Source organism: Abramis brama, assembly GCF_963993115.1.
Source record: "Abramis brama genome assembly, chromosome: 10".
NCBI classification, from domain to species: domain Eukaryota; kingdom Metazoa; phylum Chordata; class Actinopteri; order Cypriniformes; family Leuciscidae; genus Abramis; species Abramis brama.
In genome coordinates, this window is record NC_139972.1 from 5,806,079 (window position 1) to 5,829,796 (window position 23,718).

At 37.4% G+C, this 23,718-nt stretch overlaps 2 protein-coding genes across 3 annotated transcripts in view; one reads left to right on the forward strand and one right to left on the reverse strand.

The window, feature by feature from the left end:
- cwf19l2 (CWF19 like cell cycle control factor 2) overlaps positions 1-23,703 on the reverse strand; it is a 45,866-nt gene extending 22,163 nt beyond the window's left edge. Inside the window, exons 1-6 of one of the 2 annotated variants that reach the window (XM_084126280.1) lie at positions 23,328-23,703; positions 22,512-22,654; positions 21,606-21,818; positions 1,614-1,724; positions 786-911; positions 490-600 (exon numbers count right to left, since the gene is read on the reverse strand). In XM_084126280.1, the coding sequence (XP_083982406.1) occupies positions 490-600; positions 786-911; positions 1,614-1,655 (279 nt within the window). In that variant the 5' untranslated portion in view covers positions 1,656-1,724; positions 21,606-21,818; positions 22,512-22,654; positions 23,328-23,703. Of the gene's footprint in view, positions 1-489; positions 601-785; positions 912-1,613; positions 1,725-9,640; positions 9,786-21,605; positions 21,819-22,511; positions 22,655-23,327 lie in introns of those variants that run through there. The other variant, XM_084126279.1, reaches the window with a different exon arrangement.
- Positions 9,813-15,952, forward strand: LOC311090768 (uncharacterized protein). The gene is made up of 3 exons (XM_084126281.1): positions 9,813-10,126; positions 10,545-10,722; positions 12,957-15,952. Exons 2-3 carry the CDS (start codon positions 10,620-10,622, stop codon positions 13,934-13,936), a joined length of 1,083 nt encoding a protein of 360 aa, XP_083982407.1. The 5' UTR covers positions 9,813-10,126; positions 10,545-10,619; the 3' UTR covers positions 13,937-15,952.
- Positions 23,704-23,718: the final 15 nt, after the last annotated feature.

Consider the following 23,718-nt stretch of genomic DNA (forward strand, 5'->3'; position numbering starts at 1 on the left):
TCCAGTATCGTGGACTCACTCCCTCTTGTTTCATTCAATCGCAGATGCTGCCATTTTGTGACTATTGTTTTGTACACCGTTGGATTATAAGATACAAACAGGTACGATTTTAAAACAGTTTAATCTGAAATCAATATCTCTTATCTCCGTAATTATCTATGTGGTGAAATGCTGTGTAATAAGTGGTTTGACTGTATACCGTATCCCTTAAATGTCCGTCTACTTTGAACTCGCCGCGCTAGCAACTGCTCTCTCCGCGTTTAAAGAGCTAATACAATATTTCAACTCAGATCTATATTTTGTGTCTAATTATTTACTTATGTGGCAAGTAGTCGTGTAATGAGCGGGATAATGTACATCCAGCCGATTGTTATCTCAGAATAAACCCCTTCTGGCTCACGCAAGACCCTCCTGATCACCCTGTCGGGTTTATTCTGAGAGAACAACCGGCTGGATGTACATTATCCCAAACATAGACTGGGATCTTACTTGGTTAGTACTGGCCACTGTAGATGTGGGCGTGGCCTCAGGCTCCGCCTTCCATGCTTTGTCCCCGCCCCCTGAAGGAATCTGGGCCTCCACCCACTCGTCCTCTGAGTCCTGAAAACAAATAAGGATCAACTCAGGAACGAAACGATGTTGTACGCTACCACAACTTGCAAACGCAACTGAAATTTACTGCAACATTTTAGTCACTCAGCCTGAAATACCTGGAGAAAAAACGCTTAACGCAGTTGGCATTAAAATGTGGCTAAATGGGGTAAACGTGATGTTAAAGCACATACTTCAGAGCTGTCACAAGATGCATTTTCCCCTGCATTTTTCTCTTTCTTGGCTTTCTTCTTCTTTTCTTTCTTCTCCTTTTTCACTTTCTTTTCCTTTTTCTTTTTCTTGTTTTTCACTGCATGCTCCTGTGTGCAAAAAACAAACACAAGCGAGAAATGAGAGACAGAGACCAAATGAACAAATGTATCGTTAAAGACAACATTTTAACTTTTACAATATGGTATGTACATGTATTTACAGCAATATCAAGTCGTGAAATTTTATGTACTGTTTATTATATTATTGAACAATAGGATTTTCCCCTGTCTGTGTATTGGTCAAATCAGATATGGTAACTTTATTATATTATATTATATTATAATTTCCATTCAAACTTGAAGGGTCAGTAAGCAATTTTAAGAAATCAATACTTTTATTCAGTAAGGATGCATTAAATTGATCAAAAGTGACAGATTTATAATGTTAAAAAACAAACTGCACCAAAGAATCTTGAAAAATAAAATGTTCCCACAGAAATATGAAGCAGTTTTCAACATTTATAATGATCAGAAATGTTTCTTGAGCATCAAATCATCATATTATACTGATTTCTGAAGGATCATGTGACACTGAAGACTGGAGTAATGATGCTGGAAATACAGCTTTGATCACAGGAATAAAGTTTTTATTCATAAAGTGTTTTTACAGTATTTGTAATCAAATAAATACAGCCTTGGTGAGCAGAAGAGACTTCTTTCAAAAACCTTACCAACCTGAAGTTATTTTATGAATCATCCTCAACAAAAATAGAACATTTCTCGTCATCTTTAATGAGTATGACCTCTGACCTGGCCAATCTGCTGCAGTCGCAGGTCAACATCGGGAAGCATCCAAGTGTCTTCACCCCTGGCCTTCCTCTCGGCCTTCCTCCTCTCCTCGTTCTCATACTTCTCTTTCGCCTACAGAGAGAGAATCAAGCAGAAACAGGAGAGGAAAGCAGATGAGGATCACATGTTGTTTAAATTCTAATTACATATTTGTCTGGGGTGATAAAGGTTTGTCAGGTCGTTTCCCGGCGTAATGTGTGCACAGAGAAACCCAACACAGATGGAAGAGTGTGATGCTCTTCTGAATGGCCGATTCAGATACCGGCTGACGATTTTCTTCTTCTTTGTTTAAAGGGTTAGTTCACCCAAAAATGAAAATTCTGTCAGTAATTACTCACCCTCATGTTGTTCCAACCGCGTAAGACCTTCGTTCATCTTCGGAACACAAATTAAGATATTTTTGATGAAATCTGAGTGCTGATCACTCCTCCATAGGCTGCTAGGTGACCGAAACTTGCTGGCCCAGAAAAGTTATTAAAGAGATCGTTAATATAGTCCAAGTGACTACAGTGGCTCAATCTTAAGTATATCAAGCGACGAGAATACTTTTTGTGCGCAAAAACAAACAAAAATAACGACTTTATTCCACTATTCATTTCCTTCTCTCTGGGCCTCTAGTTGGTTCACGTAGTATTTTTGCGCTGCGCGTCTGTGTTGCACGTCACCACGTAGGCTCACATTTGGCCGACGCTGGTCATGTGTGTGATGCGTGTTGACGTGTAACACAGACGCGCTGCGCAAAAACACTACGAGGCCCAGAGAGAAGGAAATGAATAGTGGAATAAAGTCGTTATTTTTGTTTGTTTTTGCGCACAAAAAGTATTCTCGTCACTTGATATACTTAAGATTAAGCCACTGTAGTCACTTGGACTATATTAACGATCTCTTTAATAACTTTTCTGGGCCAGCAAGTTTCGGTCACCTAGCAGCCTATGGAGGAGTGATCCAGCTCTCAGATTTCATAAAAAATATCTTAATTTGTGTTCCGAAGATGAACGAAGGTCTTACGCGGTTGGAACAACATGAGGGAGAGTAATTACTGACAGAATTTTCATTTTTGGGTGAACTAACCCCTTAAAGCTGCAGTCCGTAGTTTTTCCTCTTTGTCGCCATCTCTGTTCGAAATCTGCAATTGCAGTAATTAGCGGAATTATCAGCTTTACGTGGGTTATGCCTCGGCACGGCACAGCGCGGATGAATCCAATGTTTTGAGGAGAGTGTGTGGCTGTCAGTCGCCGCCGGTGTGGATACTGTCATTCGCAATCACAGATCCTACTTTTTGGAAGTATGACCAACATAAGAATTTTCAATGGAAAATGTTTTCTGAACAAGTAGGTAACCTCCACTTTTGTTCTGACCAACTAAGGAGAAAAAAAGCATTGCAGTAAATCACGCTGATTAAATCTAACGATCGCTTATATCACGTCAAACCGTGCAAATTATACTTTGTTCTCAAATTGTTAATGTTAACAACATCAGCATTGCGTGACTACATCTCGGAAACCCTCTCAAATGTGATTGGATTGTGCAGGCGCCACTGACTGGGACAGCCTATCAGCAATCACCTTCAGCTTTCCGCCAAAGTCAACTCCATGGTCAGATTTAGATAAGAGACGAAACCATGGACGAAACAATGGATGAAGACGCAGCAGGTCCATCCCGGGAGCGATATTTTTTTTACCAGGATGGTAGGGGAAGACTCATGAATATTCATTAGGGAAGTCATCCCTGACTGGTCTTAACCCCAGTGACGGGTAGGTTTAGGGGCGGGGTTAGGGAGGTCATAAGACCCCCAGTGACGGGTAGGTTTAAGGGCGGGGTTAGGGAGGTCATAAGACCCCCAGTGACGGGTGGGGATAGGGGTAGGTCATCAGACCAATCAGGGATGACTTCCCTAATGAATATTCATGAGTCTTCCCCTACCATCCTGGGGAAAAAAATATCGCATCCAATTTTCTGAACAAGTTAATGATAGTTTTCGCTTCAAGTGTTTGCTGTGTTTACCAATGTAAGCACTGTGGCAGTAGTAATGCAATATTTAGAAAATGTACTCTTGTACTCTTGATACTCAAGTACTTTTAAAAACAAGTACTTTAGTACTTTTACTTAAGTAGACATCTGACTGTAGTACTTTTACTTGTACTTGAGTAAAATTTAGCAAGGGGTATCTGTACTTTTACTCAAGTAATGTAGCTGTGTACTCTGTCCGCCTCTGGTTTTCGCATGGGCCGGTTGCAGTCTCTTTTTTTTTGTAGCCGATCCGAAGTCGGAAGTCTTTTGCGTTTTACAACGGATGAATCTCCAGTTGTCAATGTCGTTTGAACCTTTCTGGTCCGCCATCAAAATGATAAGTTTAATTATATCAAGTGCTATGAGAAAAGGCTATAAATCTCCACCTCCAACATCCTCACACTCATCACCTACTAGCCGAGACTCTTCTTTATGTGTTCAGATGTGACGTAATGACGCAAAGACATGCTCGAATTTCCCGCGGAAATCCACCAGTACCACTGGAGTTAAAAACATTATTACAAGCTTACCATTTTGAATCGAGCTACGGCAAGAAAACCGTTTGTGAGTTTTGGCCATTGACATGACAAAAGTTTCGGGTGCCTGAAAACAAACTTTTAAAAAAGGGTTTCAAAGTTCACCAACTTTTGAAAAGAAAACAGTGAGGTCATGCACTATAAGACCTTAGTGTTTCTTTACAAAGTGACATCGCCAACTACAGGCCTGGCATGAATAATACAGCGTTTTAATAGTTTTTGCAGATTCGTGTAAACGGGGATCGTTTTGACAACGTTGTCATCTATACGTGAAAAACACAAAAGGAAAAACGTTTCCCTTTTTTTTATTACGTCGTTGTCGTATAAACACACCCTTAAAGCAAAAAACAGACTTTAGATTTGTGAAATTACGCAACATAACACACCAGCACAAAACAAAAACAGCAGACGGACTGAATGAAAAGGCAAATTCACTCTCTGCCAGTAGAGGGCGCTTATGGAGAAGCAGTGGTTTCCTTGGTTACCACCGCGCTTATAAACACTACTTTAAATGGAGGTAAAGGCCCATTTACATTAAGAACATTAATTATAAAGATAACTATATTAGTGTCCACAGCAGCGGACGGACGATATCGTTCTGTTTATTATAAGCACATGCTTTAAATTATTGGTTGTCAATGTTTTTATCGTTCATCAGCTGGATAAAATCGATCTGAAAGTGATTCCAACGATATTGTTTCTCTTAACCGTTATCGTTATAGCTATGGTGTGGACTCTGCTATTCTTTAATATTGAAAATGATTTTTAGAACTATATCTTTATCGTTATCGTCCTTAGCGTGAACGAGCCTTAAAAATGCCATCAAAACCTTTCTGAAGACAGTCAGTTCCCATCAGAGATACATTCCTATAAACCCCCCAACCCCCAATTCAATATTTATAATTTATATTTTCCTTCCGATATTTTGAGCATCACATACAGTATTTTCTCCGTTCTCCTGGTCTCTGTTAACATCCTGTTTACAGGCTTCCTAATATTTCCACACAAATGACATTTTGGGAATTGATTTGCAAAGCAGTTTGTGTGCATGTCCGGAACAGAGATCGGCCAAAATAAAACAGTCCGGTTCTGATTTATGGCCGGTGTATCTCTAGATAACACAGACCCAGTGCGTGTACTGAGATCTGGACCCCAATGGCTACGTCTGGAGTAGCATGATAATACTTCTGCAATTTGCACAGCACAGATATCCCAAATAACCTAGTTTTGATCATATTTTCAGTATGCCAAAAAGTGCAACATAAGTAAATTTTTTCCTGAGATGACCTTGCTGGATTAAACATACAACTTAAGCCGTATTCGGACGGGACTAGTTTAACATGGAGAGGAGGGGTAAAGTAATAATCACCAGAGCTTCTCTGTGATTTTAGTCCAGTCTGAATGTCTCATCTCAGTGATCATCACGGACAATGTCAGTAAAGATTACGGTGACTTTTACCTTCAGTAAAAAGGTCTGGGAAAATGACCTCAGGTGATCCTGATCCCGTGCGGATAGACCCGCTGTCAATATGTACGTAAATATTTCCTGTTTAAAAGTAGTTTTCCGCGTTTTTTCAAGTATGGAGACGCTTGAAAAAGCATCAGTCGCGTTCTAGACGCTGGGACGAGTCTGTGGCAAAACTCAAGTGTTTCACACACACCATCAGATCAGAGAGAAGATCGACAGCACTTGTTAGAGGCGAAACATCTTTTAGCGTTAGATAAGTGTCTATTACCAACACAATCCAATCTGAAGTTCATTAATACATCGTTCCTCCGGACATAACTGTTTATGCAATATACATATAGGTTATGTGTGTTTGCGCACGTGATATCAGGAAGCAGCGTAACACACACACGAGTGTGACGGCGGTGTGTAAAGCGAGTTACTCTCCCACTTCTGCTGGTTTACTGAGATCTCTGATCCTGTGCGAATTGGCCATTAATATTACAGACGTCCTGTGGTAAAGTTACATCACTCCATCTACCCCTGTAAAGCTAATCCCGTCCGAATAGGGCTTTAGTAAGGTCATCTAAACACTTAAAAATAAAGTTTTTTTGTGTGCCATCAATGTTTCCATAAAGAACCTTCAACATCCATGGAACTTTTACATTCCACAAAAGGTTCTTTATAGAATGAAAAAGTTCCAAATATGTTTTTTTTGTTTTTTTAAATGTTCTTCCCACTAAGAAAAAAAAATGGTTATTTTAAAACCTGATGATCACTGAAAGGTTCTTTGAGGAACCAAAAGTGATTCTTCTATGGTATCACTGCGGAAAAATATATTTTATTTTTATTATTTAAGAGTTTGAAACATTTTTTGTATGCAATGTAACAAGGCATGCACAGTATATAACGCATACTTTAGCACATCATATATTTTTATAAGCAGTACATATGCATATTGTGTCATATGCTAACATTTCAGACCGACAGTCAAATATCGCCAGTGAAACTTTAGTGTTATTTATATAGTTATATCATATTTAAGTTAACTTTTATTTTTATATTTTATTTTATTTAAAGTTTAAGTCATTTTTGTTATTGGTATTTGTTAATATTTCTATTTAGCTATTAATTTTTCCATTAGTTTTAATCATTTTAGTACTTAGTAACAGTTAGTTGGCAAGACAATGTTTATGATTTTCATTTAAGATTTCATCTAAAATTTATATTTCGGCTTTAATTCAATTACAGACAATGATTTGATAACACTTTACAATTAGGTATCATTTGTTAACATTAGTAAACATGAACTTACAATGAAAACTACTTCTAAAGCATGTATTAATCGTCATTAATATTATTTTATATATAACATTTACTAACACAACATTATTAAAATCAAAAGTTGTCCAGTTGTAGTTTTATCAACTAACTTTAAGAAAGATTAATACACACTGTAACATATGCATTCATAACTGTTAGTCCATGTTACATTAATAAATGGGACCTTAATGTAAAGTGTTAATGATTTTTAGTGTATGAAGTTTTAGAGTTAGTAAACATCACACAAGCAAAGAAATAAAAAAAAAAAAAAAAAAAAAACCAAAGAGGAAATAAGGAAATGATGTTGAATTACAGCAACTTCAAATAAATGTTCAAAGGCCAGGAAATAAATCAAATAGACCTAAATAGACCCGCTGTCTGTGTCTGTTATCAGGCGAGGACAGAGTTTACCGCCCTGTTAAACGCTGATGATCAGTGGTGTTTATATTCTCCTGCTAATCATCATTAGACATCAGGAGGGAAAACATCAACCTGGACATTATCCAGAAATACTGAGAGAGAGAAAGCTCTCATTCACAGGGTTTTACCAGCACTGGACATCTACAGGTGACTGCACATTTCATGCAAATTTAAAAGTGATGCATATCATTTTTTTATGTTAAGAAAGAAGCTTAGAGAAATAGTTCTCTTCTCATAATAGCTCATATTGTATACTAAACATCAATTGCAAATATGTTATTATTGATTAACTATGTTATCATCCAACTTCACACTTATGGATGACTGTGTTCATCAGACTGAAAACGCACTATGGACTGGTATCGCCCCCTAAAGGTAGTTTAGTGCCGGTTCACCTCAGAACTAACTAGTGACTGACTGATATCAACTAGGCGGATTAAAAACTGGCCAAAACTACATAAAAAATTTGAAATCCGATCAGATTTTCACAATGTGAGAGACCACAAACATGAAAAAAAAAAAAAAAAGATTTAAAGTCCCCCTGTGGTGTAAATCCAGCTTTTAATGTTGTTTGTGTGTCTATGTGGTGTTTTTAATATGCTTTAAGTCAAACCATGTGTAAATTCATAAGTCGACAGCATTGCTGAGTGTTTCCTCCTTAAAACTGCAGTGAACCAAAGACAGTCTCAAAAACACGCTTTGAAATCGCTGGTGTTTCTGACGTCACAAACTACCTTGTAACCAATCAGATCAACGTGTGATCGTCAACCAGTGGATCTCTGAGCTGAGTGAGTGAGTGGAGGAGGGGCTCATTTGCATATTCATATAGCCGCTAATACTAAATGAGGCAAGGGTGTCGAGTTACATTCAAGCTATTTTAAGGCATGAAGACTTTTTTTTCAAGAAATAAACATTTAAATATGTCATTTTGGTGATCAAAGATTAGTTTTAAGGGATAAAATTATTGACTACAGGTCGACATTAACAGTTTTGTATAGGAACATATCACCTATTACTGAATACAGTCACGACTGTGAACACGGGAAATCTTGCAGAATCTTTCACAGTCAAACTTGACTTTTGAGAAAAACAAACATGGCGGATGATGTGATGACGGGCAAGAGGAATGGCCTCGGGTTTCCCCCCAACACAACTGATCTCTGATCATAACTATGTATGCAACATATTAAGTATTTATGATTTGAGATTGGTGTGGCCCTGACGTTCTTCTGAGCAGATTCAGTCACTCCTAACACACACCATACCACAGGAAAACCTTTACCTTTACCTAGGAGTGTCAGAAGGGGAGAATTGTGCTCATTATCTTGTAGTGCGTGGGAGCCTTTAATCATTCATCATAATGCTATTTTGAGATGATGATGATTGTGACAGCTTGGCCAATTAACAGATATGTCCCAATTTTAAAAAGCATACTGACATCTTTGTCAATGGAAGAATTTTTATTTTATTTTTTTAGATTATGCTTTGAATATTGTGTGAAACATACTGATTTCATTTCAATTCTGAGAATATTTAATTTGGTATGATTAAATTATATCAAAACTTTACAGTGGTGTTTTATAGTGTATGAAGTCGATGTGTATTTGATGATGTATAACGTCAGTTCTTCTCAAGTTTACACAACATTAACGTTTGATAACCAAAGACAATGCTATAAGGTCATTATGAATTATTTTGTGGGCTTGGCCATCTTTTTTAAAATTAATGACACTTGCTTTAATGTTAAATCTGAAATTACTAAGTGTGTTTACTGTTTACTAAATTAAATTAATTAAAATCATTATGTTTTTTTTGTGTGTGTGTATTTGTATATGTATGCTATTGTTGTATTATGTATCTATGTATCATTAATATTATATTTAAGTTCTTTGTACAGCACAACTGTTGTAATAAATTGTGCTTTATAAATAAATAAATAAATAAACTCACGGCATCGATGTTCGTAATAAATGAAGCAAAACATTGACAAATATCGGCAAAAATGATACATAAATCAGCTAAGATGTTGAAGGATCATTTATGAAACCAGCTATAAGACATCTGGACACAAAACAAAAATGACACAAAATATACATTCAGAATAAACTGGTATATTGATGAAAGTATGAATGAGAGATGAATGTAAACAGATCTGTTAAAACAACAATCGCTTCTAATTCTTGTAAGTCTTCAAGTCTTAATCCGACTGAATCAGTTATTAGAGGTTAGTTTAAAGTGTATATTTGTTTTACCTGTTGCAAAACGTGCTGTCTTTCTTCTCTTTTGGACTCTTTTCTAGATTTAATGCTGCTTGAGCTCTCAAAACTCACACCGAACGCTGCCATGATGCTGCCGCAAAGCGCGAATCCTACTGTCGTAAACATCTACCGTAATGCGACAGATGCTGCTCGCTTGTTTTCCTCCAGGGGGCGCTGCCGCTGAATTCTCAAAACCTAAGCAAGGTGCATTCAAATTCAAGGACGTTTTTAGACATTTCAACCATATTATAATAATTTAAAAACAATGTTTTCGAACTATGTGAGATACGAACAAAAATTCCATGCATTGTTAAAACGCATTAATAATAATAATAAAAAAACAGGCATAGTACGGAAGGTGTTCACGACAGTCGAGAGCATTAGCATTATGAAATCGTGTGATGCCAGTTTAAATCGCAAAAGGCATTAAATGCACAAAATCGGGACGCGAGACGAGAGAGAGAACAAAGACTACAAAAGGTAAAACAAATAAACACTTTAAAATAACAGTTATCTGTTTACATCTGAGCTCTTACTGTAACATTTGTCAGTATCAGTGTAATTAATTATATGCGTGTAAATTAAGCCTTTTGGGGTTAATGTCATGAGATTAATTCATGCATTTATTATTATGATCTACTGTTAGCTGTTATCACTGGAATATAATCAGCATAAATTATGACTAGCAATAGTATCACTGGGATTTTGAATATGTTGTGTTAAAATCACAGAGTATTATAGACATCATATATTATTAATTTTTCGGATTCAAGCCAAAGTATGCTCTTAAATGCAAAGATAAATAATGAAAGTAAGACAGGAATTCAATAACTGTGAGATAAAATTGTAAAATAAGACAGACACGTGTATTAACTTGTATTATTTTTGATTTTGGCAGACAAGATCATACATCAACTGTCATCCTACAAGAGAGGAACAAACAAGCAGGTGTAAAAAGTGAAATATATTTACTATGTATACCATAGTAAAGACAGAGTTTGTCGAAGAGGAGATTGAAGACATGAGGGATCCAGAAACATCCAGATTAAAACATGAAGATGCTGAGGAACAAATAGGTTGGTGTCCATTCTTGATTCTTCATTATTGATGGTGGAGGAACATTAATGTGCCAAAGCTTCAGAATTTGGTGGCTGAATTTAAGCAATCATAGGTAAATACCCAGCTAACAAAAATATGACTAAGAATATTTTGCAAAACTATGAAATTTCAGTTCTTTAAAGGGATAGTTCACCCAAGAATTATCATCAATTACTCACCCTCAAGTTGTCCCAAACCTGTATGAGTTTCGTTCTTCTGCTGAACACAAAAGAAGATATGGGTAACAAAACAGCTGATGACTTCCATAGTGTGGGGGAAAAAATACTATGCAAGTCAATGAAGTTCATAAACTATTTGGTTATCAACATTCTTCAAAATATCTTCTTTTGTGTTCAGCATAACAAAAAAGTTGTTTTAGTTGTAAGTTTGTCGGAATCTTCTCTTAACAATCGTATAAAAAAAAAACAATGTTTAGGGTTCGAGTTTTAGAACCGTCAGGAGTTAAAATTTAGTGCCCGTTTACGTCAAAACGTACAAAGGGACCTGAATAACTAGTTATATTAACATTACTGGAAGAACGTTTGTTCACAACTTTGAGAGAACCTTGTCTGAACATTAGCTAAAATTCTGAGAACATTCTTTGTTCGCAAAAAAAATTACACAAAAAGTATTTTGTTCTTATGTTTTGAGAACATTATTAAGACCGGGGAAGGGTTGCACCAGCCGTTCGTAAGTTCTTTGGTTTAAAGACCATGTTAGAGTCTTAGTAACTACTAGCTATTTTGGAACTAACTCTGTACTTTATTCGGTTGCACCATTTGTTCAGGCAGAAAGTAGCTTGTAGGTCGTAAACCTTCTGTAAAGTAATGCGTATAGTTGCATATTATGACTTTTACCCTCAATGATCCAATAGCGGCCTTTAAATATGTGAGCAGAAGTGAATGCTGTGAATTTAAAGGATTAGTTCACTTTAAAAAAAACTTTTGCTGATAATTTACTCACCCCCATGTCATCCAAGATGTCCATGTCTTTCTTTCTTCAGTCGAAAAGAAATTAAGGTTTTTGATGAAAACATTCCAGGATTTTTCTCCATATAATGGACTTCAATGGGCCACAAACAGTTCAAGGTTCAAATGACAGTTTCAGTGCAGCTTCAAAGGGCTTTAAACGATACCAGGCGATGAATAAGGGTCTTATCTAGCGAAACGATCGGTCATTTCAAAAATAAATAAAAAGTTTAAGTTTTATAAGCACAAATGCTCGCCTTGCTCTGTTCTGTGATGCGCGTTCGTGACGTCACGTAATACGCAATTACGTTGAAAAGGTCACGCTTGACGTAGGCGGAAGTACCGAGTCAGTGTTTACAAATGTGCGGAAGGAGGGCCATATACACATATTCAAATGTCTTTGTGTCAGTTTATCGTTTAAAATGCCCATTTTGTGTGCGTATCAGTGTTTTAATATTAAAAAGCCTAAAAGAAAATTTTCGTCAGGACAGAAAAGCGTGACCTTTTCAACGTAATTGCGTATTACGTGACGTCACGAACGCGCATCACTGAACAGAGCAAGGCGAGCATTTGCGCTTATAAAACTTAAACTTTTTATTTATTTTTTAAATTACCGAGCGTTTCGCTAGATAAGACCCTTATTCATCGCCTGGTATCGTTTGAAGCTGCACTGAAACTGTCATTTGGACCTTGAACCATTTGGGTCCCATTGAAGTCCATTATATGGAAAAAAATCCTGGAATGTTTTCATCAAAAACCTTAATTTCTTTTCGACTGAAGAAAGAAAGACATGGACATCTTGGATGACATGGGGGTGAGTAAATTATCAGCAAAAGTTTTTTTAAAAGTGAACTACTCCTTTAATTTTATCCCTGATTCTAAGTTGTGGCCTGATGGTTAGATAGTCGGACTTGTGTAGGGTTCGAGTTTTAGAACCGGCAGGAGTTAAAACTTAGTGCCGTTTACATCAAAACGTGCAATGGGACTCTGAACAGATGTTATATTAACATTACTGGAAGAACATTTGTTCTCAACTTTGAGAGAACCTTGTCTGAACATTAGCTAAAGTTCTGAGAACGTTCGTTGTTCGCAAAAAAAAATTACACAAAAAATATTTAAATGATTTTAACCTTGATTATATGGAGTTGAATGAGAATGACAATCTAATTCTAGCACATCACATACATGATGCATTTGTTTATTGAACTGATTTGGTATGTATTATGTTTTTTGTGTCTTGACAGACATAAAAGAAGAAGAAAGTGAAGAACTGAATGAGGTGGAGGAGAAACATCCATATCAGGAATCTTTAATAGCTGAAGAAACATGTTCAAAGACTGAGAAGAGCGAAACTCAGAGAAGCGAAGCCAAAAACTCCTTCACGTGTCCTCAGTGCGGAAACGGCTTCACGCGAAGAGACAGCCTTAAGGAGCATTTACGAATTCACACGGGAGAGAAACCGTTCAGCTGCCACCACTGCGGGAAAAGTTTCACGCGTAAAGAGAGCCTGAAGTATCACGTGCGAACTCACACCGGAGAGAAACCGTACATGTGCCACCAGTGTGGAAAGAGTTTCACGTTTAAAAACAACCTCAAGGTTCACGTGAGGATCCACTCCAGGGAGAAGCTGTTCATCTGCCCTCAATGCGGAAAGGGCTTGACGTGCAAGAAAGGCCTTAGGGATCACATTAGGGTGCACACTGGAGAGAAACCGTTCAAGTGCCATCACTGCGGAAAGACGTTCAAGTGGGCGCACAGCCTCAGTAATCATCTGCACTCTCATTCCGGGTTGAAGCCTTTTAGCTGCGTTCATTGTGGAGAAGGTTTTACTTCCTCATCCATCCTGAAAAACCACCTGAAGGTCCACACGAACGAGAGGCCGTACGTGTGCTCGTTGTGCGGAAAGAGTTTTATATGGCCGGGCAACTTTAAAGAGCACCAGAAAAGACATACGGGTGAGAGAGATCACGTGTGCTTCGAGTGCGGCAAGACTTTTACCACGGCTAAACGACTGAAGGAGCACCAGAGGATTCACACGGGGGAAAAGCCTTACAAGTGCTCGCACTGCGACAAGAGGTTCACTCAGTCCGGCTCGCTGAAGGTCCACGAGCGAGTTCACACCGGAGAGAAGCCGTACCACTGCCCGAACTGTGGGAGGAGTTTCTCTCAGCTGACAAATCTTATCACTCATATTAAAAAGCATTGCAAGAAATCATCACAGTGAGAAGGTGTTTTCATGTCCGTGTGGATGAGCTGAGTGTGTTTCTCCCAAGCAGCGTAAAAGAGATTGGTGTGGGAATGGATATGGCAATGTTCATGTGTTTGGCTTTGGCTACGCTGCTGCAGAACAAGTGCGGAGACTTTCCACTGCCAATACATTCACAGACATGTATTTTGCCCCGAAGTGACAAAGTAAAATAAAATTCTGTATCACAATTTATAAGGAAAGTCCAGGGCCCGTATTCATAAAGATTCTAAGAATCCTCTCAGAAAACTCTTAATTTAGCTTAAAAACTTTTACGTAGGAGTCTAAAAGTGTTATAGCTTAAGAGCGATTCGGGACCGATCTGAGAGCAACTCTGAGTAAGGAAAAGACAAAAACTTTCATCTTAGGGAGGAGGCGGGGTTGACCCCGTTGCTATGTATGACACAATCTTTTGAAGACTGTGATTGGTTGTCCAAGAAGGAAAAAAAGAGTGATTTTAAGTATAGGGTCTATTCTAAGCCTTCACTTTGAACTTACATGCGTAATTTTTCCTATTTGACCGTTTTCTCTCACACACACACACTATATATGTGTATATAAATCTTTATATTTTATTTACCATGCTGTTCATTTCCTATATTTGAAACGAAATGACCTGCGACACAATAAGAGGTTCTGAAAGTGCTGTAATTGTGTGTGTGATCACTCTGCTTACAGAATGTTGTGACAGACCCAGATCATCACTGCTGCAATGTTGCATTTTCCCAGTTGCCAAATAACGTAATGTAGTGATTACTTTCATTTCAGGCGCTATGACATTTCTGCGCTGTGTCGGAGATGTTAGCGTGTCTCTAATAAGATCAGTCACAAACATGATCCCTGCACTATCTAATCTATAGCGTCTTATTAACTCACTGTCATCCATTGTCTGCAACACATTTCTTCTCCCTCTTCGTCTTTCTGCCATTTTCTCCTCTGCTAAAGAAACTCTTAAGCCTCTTAAAAGTCCTCATCTGTGCTCCTAACAATTTTGACCTTAAGACCTCTTTTAAGGGTTAAGATGCTTTCTGAATTACTTTTTTCTTTACTAGGATTTTTTCTTTAATTTTAAGAGTAAACGCCCACATTTCTAAGAATTTTCTTAGAATTTTGTCACTAGGAGCTACTCTTTGCATTAAGATTCTTTATGAATACGGGCCTAGTACTTTGTTTAGGCTTGGTCTGTAGGGAATTACAAACCTGCGCACATTCAAACGCACATAACTATAGAACCAATTCTTAATGCGCATGTGAACGCCATCAGCGTTTCTCACAGGTTCGCGTTTAAAGTCTGTGTAGAGAGAATGGTGTCGTCTTAGCGGACCCTAATTTAATAACAAATGATCGTTGCGACAGAAGCGAATCAATCAAAACTAACTTTAGCTGGAAAATAACTTTATTAAAGAACCGCTATAAAGCCAAAACAATCTCTGTTACCATAAATTATACGTTTATCTCTGTAAAGCTGCTTTGAAACAATCTACATTGTTAAAAGCGCTATATAAATGAAGATGACTTGACATTGCATGTAAGACACATGTAACATATGATTTAAAGGGTTAGTTCACCCATAAATGTAAATTCTGTCAGTAATTCCTCTCCCTCATGTTGTTCCAACCTCATAAGACTTTCGTTCATCTTCACAACACACACACAAAAAAGATATTTCTGATTGAATCTGAGAGCTGGATCACTTCTCCATAGGCTTCTCTGTTATTGAAACTTGCCAGCCCAGAAAGTTAGTAAAGACAATGTTTCAAATAGTCCAAGTGACCAGTGGCTCAACCTTCAGTTTATCAAGCGACGCGCAAACAGTCGCATCAAGCATGCCGGAACGAGTGTTTGAAGTGATCAACAAGAACGGTGAGGCTACTCACTACAGAGTCCTTTTTTTACACTTTTAGTTCTGTTGTGGGTTTATTTTTGGGCTATGGTCTTAAACTTTTGATCAGCTGATGATGATCAGCCAGTTTTCAATAAATTGCCTACTCTATATTTTTTGTCTCTTGCTCCTGTTTCTTCTTTTGCCATTTTGAAGCAGTACTTTCTGTCACGAACACACACGGGGAACAGGAGGATCCAATAGCAGTAGTTTATTAAATGTAATCCAATCTCGTAGTCATCCAAGCAGGGGGTCAAAATCCATATATTCCAATCCAAACACAAGAAATAATACAAGAACAGGCAAGGAAAACAGACTTCAAAAGTGCAGTGACATACAACAAGGACTCCGTAACACATACTAAACAGACAGGGTATAAATACACAGGTGAATGACAATGCTAATGGGGAATTGGCTGAGTGTAATAATGAGTGACAAGGGACAGCTGAGTGCAATGAAGAGACAAGGATCGCGGGGAATGTAGTTCAATTGTGACAGACACCGTGGGGAAGGAGGACATCTAGTGGTGACCCAGGGAACAAACCCAGACACTGTGACACTTACAACCTGGTTATGATCCACCAGCGCGAAATGCGAATACTTGCAATGTTTCCCCCGGTCTTAAGATTTTGTTTAGGAGTGTATATATTTAATCGTATCTAACTTGAAAGTTTTTGTTTACATAATGTGTTTATATATATATATATTATTATATTTATTTATATTATATATATATATGTGACCCTGAACCACAAAACCAGTCACAAGTCGCACGGGTATATCTGTGGCAAAAGCCAACAATACATTGTATGGGTAATAACAAAATTATTTTCTTTTATGCCAAAAATCATGAGGATATTAAGTAAAGATCATGTTCCATGAAGATATTTAGTAAATTTCCTACCTAAAACATGTATTTGTGTGAGTGAATGCTGCACAATCGCCAACATAAATGAACAACTTTAAAGGAGATTTTCTCAATGTTTCGATTTTTTTGCACCCTCAGATTCCAGATTTACAATAGTTGTATCTCGACCAAATATTGTCCTATCATAACAGACCACACATCAATGGAAAGCTTATTTATTCAGCTTTCAGATGATGTATAAAGCTTAATTTCCAAAAATTAACCCATGTGACCAGGGTCACATGTCTATTTGCACATTTATACAAATTAAGATGCCAAAATCGCTTCTATGCAAATATACAACTTTTATTTTGATTGAGAAAAAACAATGAACAAGCAGAATTTTAAATCAATGATAAGCACTTTTTTGCTTGACACATTAAGATGAAAGAATAACAAAAAAATTAAAAGAAATTTAAATTTCTTTCGGCAAAGAAATAATAACAAATCCCGCAAAGACGAAATGTCTTTATTATAACTCACTATGAGACCCTCCTTATATGTCATATTGAAGAAACTGAAACCGATAAATGTAAAATAAAAAACAAAAACATAAGTATGGGAAAGAACGTATGAATAACACATCAAATATGTCATTCCCAAACCCCAAAAATATATCTGTTTGTCTAGGTAGGAAATTCAATGTTGTTAAATGTCCAATCAAAAAACAAATGGCATGCAATAAAATCACCAATAAAAGGTCACTATGCACTTTTATAATATGGAAAATAGCAGTTATTAATAGCTCCTTTCATATTATTATTATTACATCCCTTAAAGAAAGAAAATCAAACTAGCAACACATAAGATCTCTGAATTAAAGGGATAGTTCACCCAAAAATGAAATTCTGTCATCAGACATTTACTCGCAATTTTTTACTCTATTTTTGACTGACAAAATGCCGGCGGACACATTTACAGTGAGTTGTTCAAAATCTTTCTCTTTAGTAAACTCTGTGAACACAAACACTGTTCTCAATGCTGGAGTTCATGTGTAGAGCCTCTGGTGATACTGAGAGCAAAGTTTCATATAGCGATTCAAATAGCGATTTTGATGCTATCATAGTTGTGCCCCATTCACTCCCATTCACAAGGCAATTTGACCGAAAACGAAAATACGGTCAAACTTAAAAGTGGCGTTTCCATCCTAATTATGCCTTTAAACGAAAGTTTGCCTCGGGTAGATTCACAAAAAGACCCTAGGTTGCATTTTGGCGAGAGTTACGCTTTAATAAGATTACATCGCATAAATTACCTGTGATGAACAACACGACACCTTGACTCCACATTTGGCTTTTCCGAATCGCAAGTTTGACTTCTGATGTGAATATGAGTTCTGCTCACGGTGACAACTTTGGACAGCGCTTTTTATGTTTAAACAACCCCCCCGATCGGCTGAAGCTCTTCTCGCACTGAGTGCAGTGAAACGGCTTCTCTCCGGTGTGAACTCGCTCGTGTGCTCTCCGGCATCCCGCTCGGCTGAAACGCTTCTCACAGTGGGAGCACTTGTAAGGTTTTTCTCCGGTGTGAATCCTCAAGTGTGCGTTCAAGTGTCCGACTCTAATGAAGCTCTTCCCGCACTCCAAACACACGTGATCCCTCACGCCGGTGTGTGTTTTCTGGTGCTCGTTTAAATGGCTCAGCCGGGAAAAACCCTTCCCACAGAGAGAACACACGTGAGGCTTCTCTTTCTGAGTGTCCGGGTGTTTCATTACTGTAATAGTGTGAGAGCGCAGGTGAATGTTGCGTTGATTCGGCTGACTGAAACTCTTTCCACACTCATGGCATGTGTACGGCTTTTCTCCAGTGTGAATTCGTATGTGCCTTCTTAAATCGGCTTTTTGTATGAAACTCCTGCCGCACTGCGGGCAAGTGAAAGGTCTCTCTCCGACGTGAAGTCTTGCGTGATGATCCCTCAGGTTATTGCTATGTTTGAATCTCTTTCCACACTGAGGACAGATGTACGGTTTCGCTGAAGTGTGAACACTTAAGTGGTCCTTAAAGTTGTTATTGTATGTGAAGCTCTTTCCACACTGATGGCATGTGTACGGTCGCTCTCCGGTGTGAATTCTGATGTGAGTAATAAGAGTTCCTCTTCGAGTGAAACTCTTTCCACATTGAGGGCATGTGATGGAGTTTTTGGCTTCGCTTCTGTCCTGAACGCAATTCTGCTCAATCTTTGACCACATTTTTCCAGAATGTGGATCCACGTCATTCGGTTTATTTTTTTCATTCACTTCGTTCAGGTCTAAAAATTTTCATTTGAAATCATTAAAATCAAATCAAAAGAGAAACAAAAGGGGAGAAAGTTAATAGCATAAAGCAACAGAAGTCACATATGTGACCCTGGATCACGTCACCAGTCACGAGTCGCACGGGTATATCTGTGGCAACAGCCAACAACACATTGTATGGGTCAAAATTATAAATTTTTCTTTTATGCTAAAAATCATGAGGATATTAAGTAAAGATCATGTTCCATGAAGATATTTTGTAAATTTCCTACTGTAAATATATAAAACATGTATTTGTGTGAGTGAACGCTGCACAATCGCCAACATAAATGAACAACTTTAAAGGAGATTTTCTCAATGTTTAGATTTTTTTGCACCCTCAGATTCCAGATTTTCAATAGTTGTATCTCGACCAATATTGTCCGATCATAACAAACCACACATCAATGGAAAGATTATTTATTCATATGGTGTATAAATCTCAATTTACAAAAATTGACCCATGTGACTGGTTTTGTGGTCCAGGGTCACATATCTGTATGTAATCTTCAATGTGATGACAAACATATCTGGTATTGAACTGCTATATTGACGATGGCCTCTGTGGCCGCATCACCGCCTCGGGTGTGCATTATTTTCTAATAACTCAATGGAACGGAGTCAGTTATTACGCTTATACTATGGTTACCACACCTCAAGATTTAGTCAGATGTTGTATTTCAAGACGTTTGTCAGGTTTTTGACCTTAAATCACTCTTGTGTGTGGGACTAATTTCTTACGCATCTCATCCCACGCCTCCAAAACGTCATTCAAGAGCTCGTAACGGAGGTTTGAGCCACTGATAGCAGACCCATGCAGTTATTAGAGAGAGAGAGTGAGATTAAGTGTGTGTGAATTACCTCAGTCTCTCAACAGCGTTCAGCATCAGCGTCTCTACTACCGTAAAACTTCAAATAATAGCCGAGTCCCAAATAGACGCCTGTCTCTTTTACACGCCTGGTGTGACGACAGGTTTGGATAAATAAAGGCCGGTCTCAAATAGAGGCCCGGTCTGTTTTTTAGTTTCGGGTTGTATTTAATCTTCTAAACCCGTCAGATCGTCTGTTTAAGCCAGTTCTATGGAGCAGATTGCGCACGCAAGAGAGCGCTACGCATCTGGGCGGGAGCTGTTAGCGCAAGCAAGGCAGGCAGAGTTAGCGGAGGCAGAGTTAGCGGAGGCCGGAGAGGGAGAAGTGGAGGAGGAATTCGCCAATGAACTTGTAGTTGAGGATCGCGGTGATGATGATAGTGATGAATAGGGCCATTCTGCATCACATGATTGCAGTTGTTTTACAGGGTAGCCTTCATTCTTTCTTGTTGATGTGTTTCTGGCAACTAGTTCATAGGCTCGATGGATATTACCGGTAACTTGTATTGTTCAGCCCATGGCTGTCACATCGTTTAGTTTTTTTATACTGCCAATAATCTAAAGGGGGTCGCACACCGCACAGGGTGAAGTCAGTATATACATTAACGACGATTTGAGACAATGTACACTCATAGAGAATAATGTGTTCGAATTTTAAAGACGTGGCGCTGCGCTTCTCGTCTGGTGTGCGAACCCCCTTTAGACATACGGAAATATAGTAGGCTAATTCTTACATTAACTGATCTGTTAAACACAAACACAGATATGGTAACCTCCTACTGTCATGCTCATCTCAACTCTAAATTAAAGGCCTGTCTCATATAGACGCCTGTCTCAAATACAAGCCGGTGCAGTTCGGCGATTTGGGAAAATAAAAGCCCGGGCTATTATTTGAAGTTTTACGGTAATAGTGAAACTCGAAGTTTATCGGCTTCAAGAACAGCGCCGTTATTTCCTCACTAGTGAGAGACGTCATGTAACTTTTAAGTTGTTAAACTATTTTACAGATAAAATTATCAGAGCAGCGCTGAAAACACGTTTCTGTGCGAGTGTGTGTCCGTACTGTATGTATGTGCGTTTGAGTCGAGAAACAGAGAGAATTATTTTCCAAACATGGAAATAATTGGTCATTTTTATTCTATTGTTTACTATATTTTTTTTGTTTGGTCGGTGTCATTGTGGGTTTTTGTTCTTTTGCTGTTGTCAGCTGTAAGGACCTTTGAAGTAACTGAAATAATTTGGCGAAGTGATATGGAGCTGTAATGCGGTCAAAACCTGCTGGAACTACTTCATTACTCAATTGCACACCTTAGAATGTTCGTCAACCAATCAAATTCAAGCATTCAACAGTTTTTAAAAAAGGTTCAATGGGGTTCTATATAGAACTCTAGTGTTCTTGACTCCATTTTAAAGAACCTTTTATGCCAAAAAGGTTCTATATCCAGGAAACGCATCTTCCGCAGTCATTTGCTTCCAGTTATATTTAGCAGTACAAAACAGCTTGTTTTGCTGCTTGATATTGTAAACTGGTGTTTCTTATTTTATGTATTGTCAGAATTTTAAACAGTGGCGCAAATAGTATTACTGTTTAATGCACTTTGTTATTCTTCAAGTCAATTCACAGAAAATAGCTTACTTCCACGTTGAAAAATAAGTTGGATAGGGAGAAATGTCTTTAATAGCAGTCAACAGTGAAGAATCAAGAATGGACACCAACCTATTTGTTCCTCAGTATCTTCATGTTTTATTCTGGATGGTTCTGGATCACTCATGTCTTCAATCTCCTCTTTAATAAACTCCATCTTTACTATAGTACGGCACACAGATACACCTGGAGTTTCTCCTGCTTGTTTAGATGCACTTCCAGCCTTGATGATGAGAATATTCCCAGCATTTATTGCTGAATTATTTAGGAAGGGCTGTGATCACTCTGAAACATAAAGACCAAAGAGAAGAAACATAAATTACTGATTTAAAAAAAACAATACCACAAAAACTATAATCTTTCTTCATTATAACTCATTCTGAGATTCCTTCTATCAACCAAAATTTGAAGAAACTGTAACCAAGTAATGTAAAAAAAAAAAAAATAAAAAAATAACAGCATAATATAGAAGTATAAATAACAACCGATCTTCATGTTTGTCTACAACAAATTTAACTGACTGATGCTCTTATGCTCTTCTAGGAAACAATATATTGAAATTGAATAAAACTAAAATAATGCAGTGCTGACAGCATCTTTATTTAATCTGCACACAAATATTAAAAATGCCATAGTGTATTATTTAACGAAAAACAGCATGGAATAACAGGAATCGTGTTAAAATTAGGGTTAAATGTAAATATATATATATACGTTATTTTATAATCTACTTAATTAGAAAAGTAGAACATACATTGATGACCAAAGCGATCAATGAAGTAAATCCTTCATGTATGTATTTAAAATAGACTTGAACTTAAAATAAGATGACACGATATTCTCGGCACTGTAAGTTAGTGCAGTAAAAATGAAGGCAAGTGCTTGTAATAATAATTACTCATTATTATAATTATACCTAAACACTAAATATTAAACGGACAGGTATGAATTTAGCATTTATTTACAAAAGATCCTTACGCTGTCCACTGCCATGTTGCTGCCGCAAACGTGTGCAGAACTGTAGTAAACATCTGCCGTACGGCGCATGCGGGTGTCGCATTGAGCAGCAAACACTCCGATTCTTCCTCCAGGGAGCGCTGAATGACTCCGTAAACAGAAACCTCAAAGACCAAAAGACCCTTTTGTAGTTTAGTCTACAAAGTATTATAGTTTAAAATAAATATATTAAGGCCAAATAACAAACGCAAATCCACAGGATATCCAGTGATGTGTTAAAACACAGACAGTAAGAAAACAAACACAGTTTGAACCATGCGATTAAACTATTTATGGAGATAGCCTAGTTTCCTCTAAATCAGAAAAATCAAACCATTATTTTTTATTTATTTTTTGGGGGGCATTCCACAGCAACTTTATAAAATACTGGACATGCTGAGGCAATATTCTGGTCTGTTTTGGTATTTTGGCTTTTCACTTTTATTATTGGATTTTTTGAGGGACAATTTTTTAATCTGTATAGTTAGTCATGATACGGTTTCTTTCCTCTGTGAATTCTATGATTCGTCGTAAGCTTCCCTTTTTTGCACGAAACTCTTTTCACACTGAGAGCAAGTGAAAGTGAAGTGGTTTCTTTCTTCATTTAGTTCTTCCCTTTCCACTTTTACTTCCATCAAGTCTAAAAATGAACATTAAATCATCTTAATTAAAACAAGTACAAAAGCAAAAAGTAACTGTAGGCCTATATGTAATCTTTGATAATATGATATAATATAATCTGTTGAAAAATGTTCCTCAGTAGTCAATAATAATGAAGAATCAAGAATGGACACCAACCTGTTTGTTCCTCAGGATCGTGTTTCATTTTGCATGTTTCTGGATACTGACGTCCTCATTCTCCACTTTAACAAAGTCCATAGTATGTATTAGTAACATTTATTTACCATAGTATGTCAGAAAGATTACAGTTGTTGTTACATCTGGAGCTTCTCCTGCTTGTTCTTCTCTTGTAGGATGTCAGGAATATTTCCAGCATATTTTATTCAATCTGACAAAATCAAAACTATTTTACATAAGTTATAATAATTAACACATTTGATATATCAGTTTAACTGATTTGTTTCATTTTATAATATCATATAATTTTATAAAACTTTCGAACTTTTAGAAAAGTTTAGATGAGGTAAAATTGTCAGTGTACAGATTCCTCTGCAAAAAAAAAAAAAAA

What these genes read in the sequence shown, in the direction of transcription:
- LOC311090768 (XM_084126281.1), top strand. Translation starts at nt 10,620, where the DNA reads ATGTATACCATAGTAAAGACAGAGTTTGTCGAAGAGGAGATTGAAGAC. An exon ending in AGATGCTGAGGAACAAATAG is followed by an intron (nt 10,723 to 12,956) that starts GTTGGTGTCCAT and finishes GTGTCTTGACAG; the next exon opens with ACATAAAAGAAGAAGAAAGT.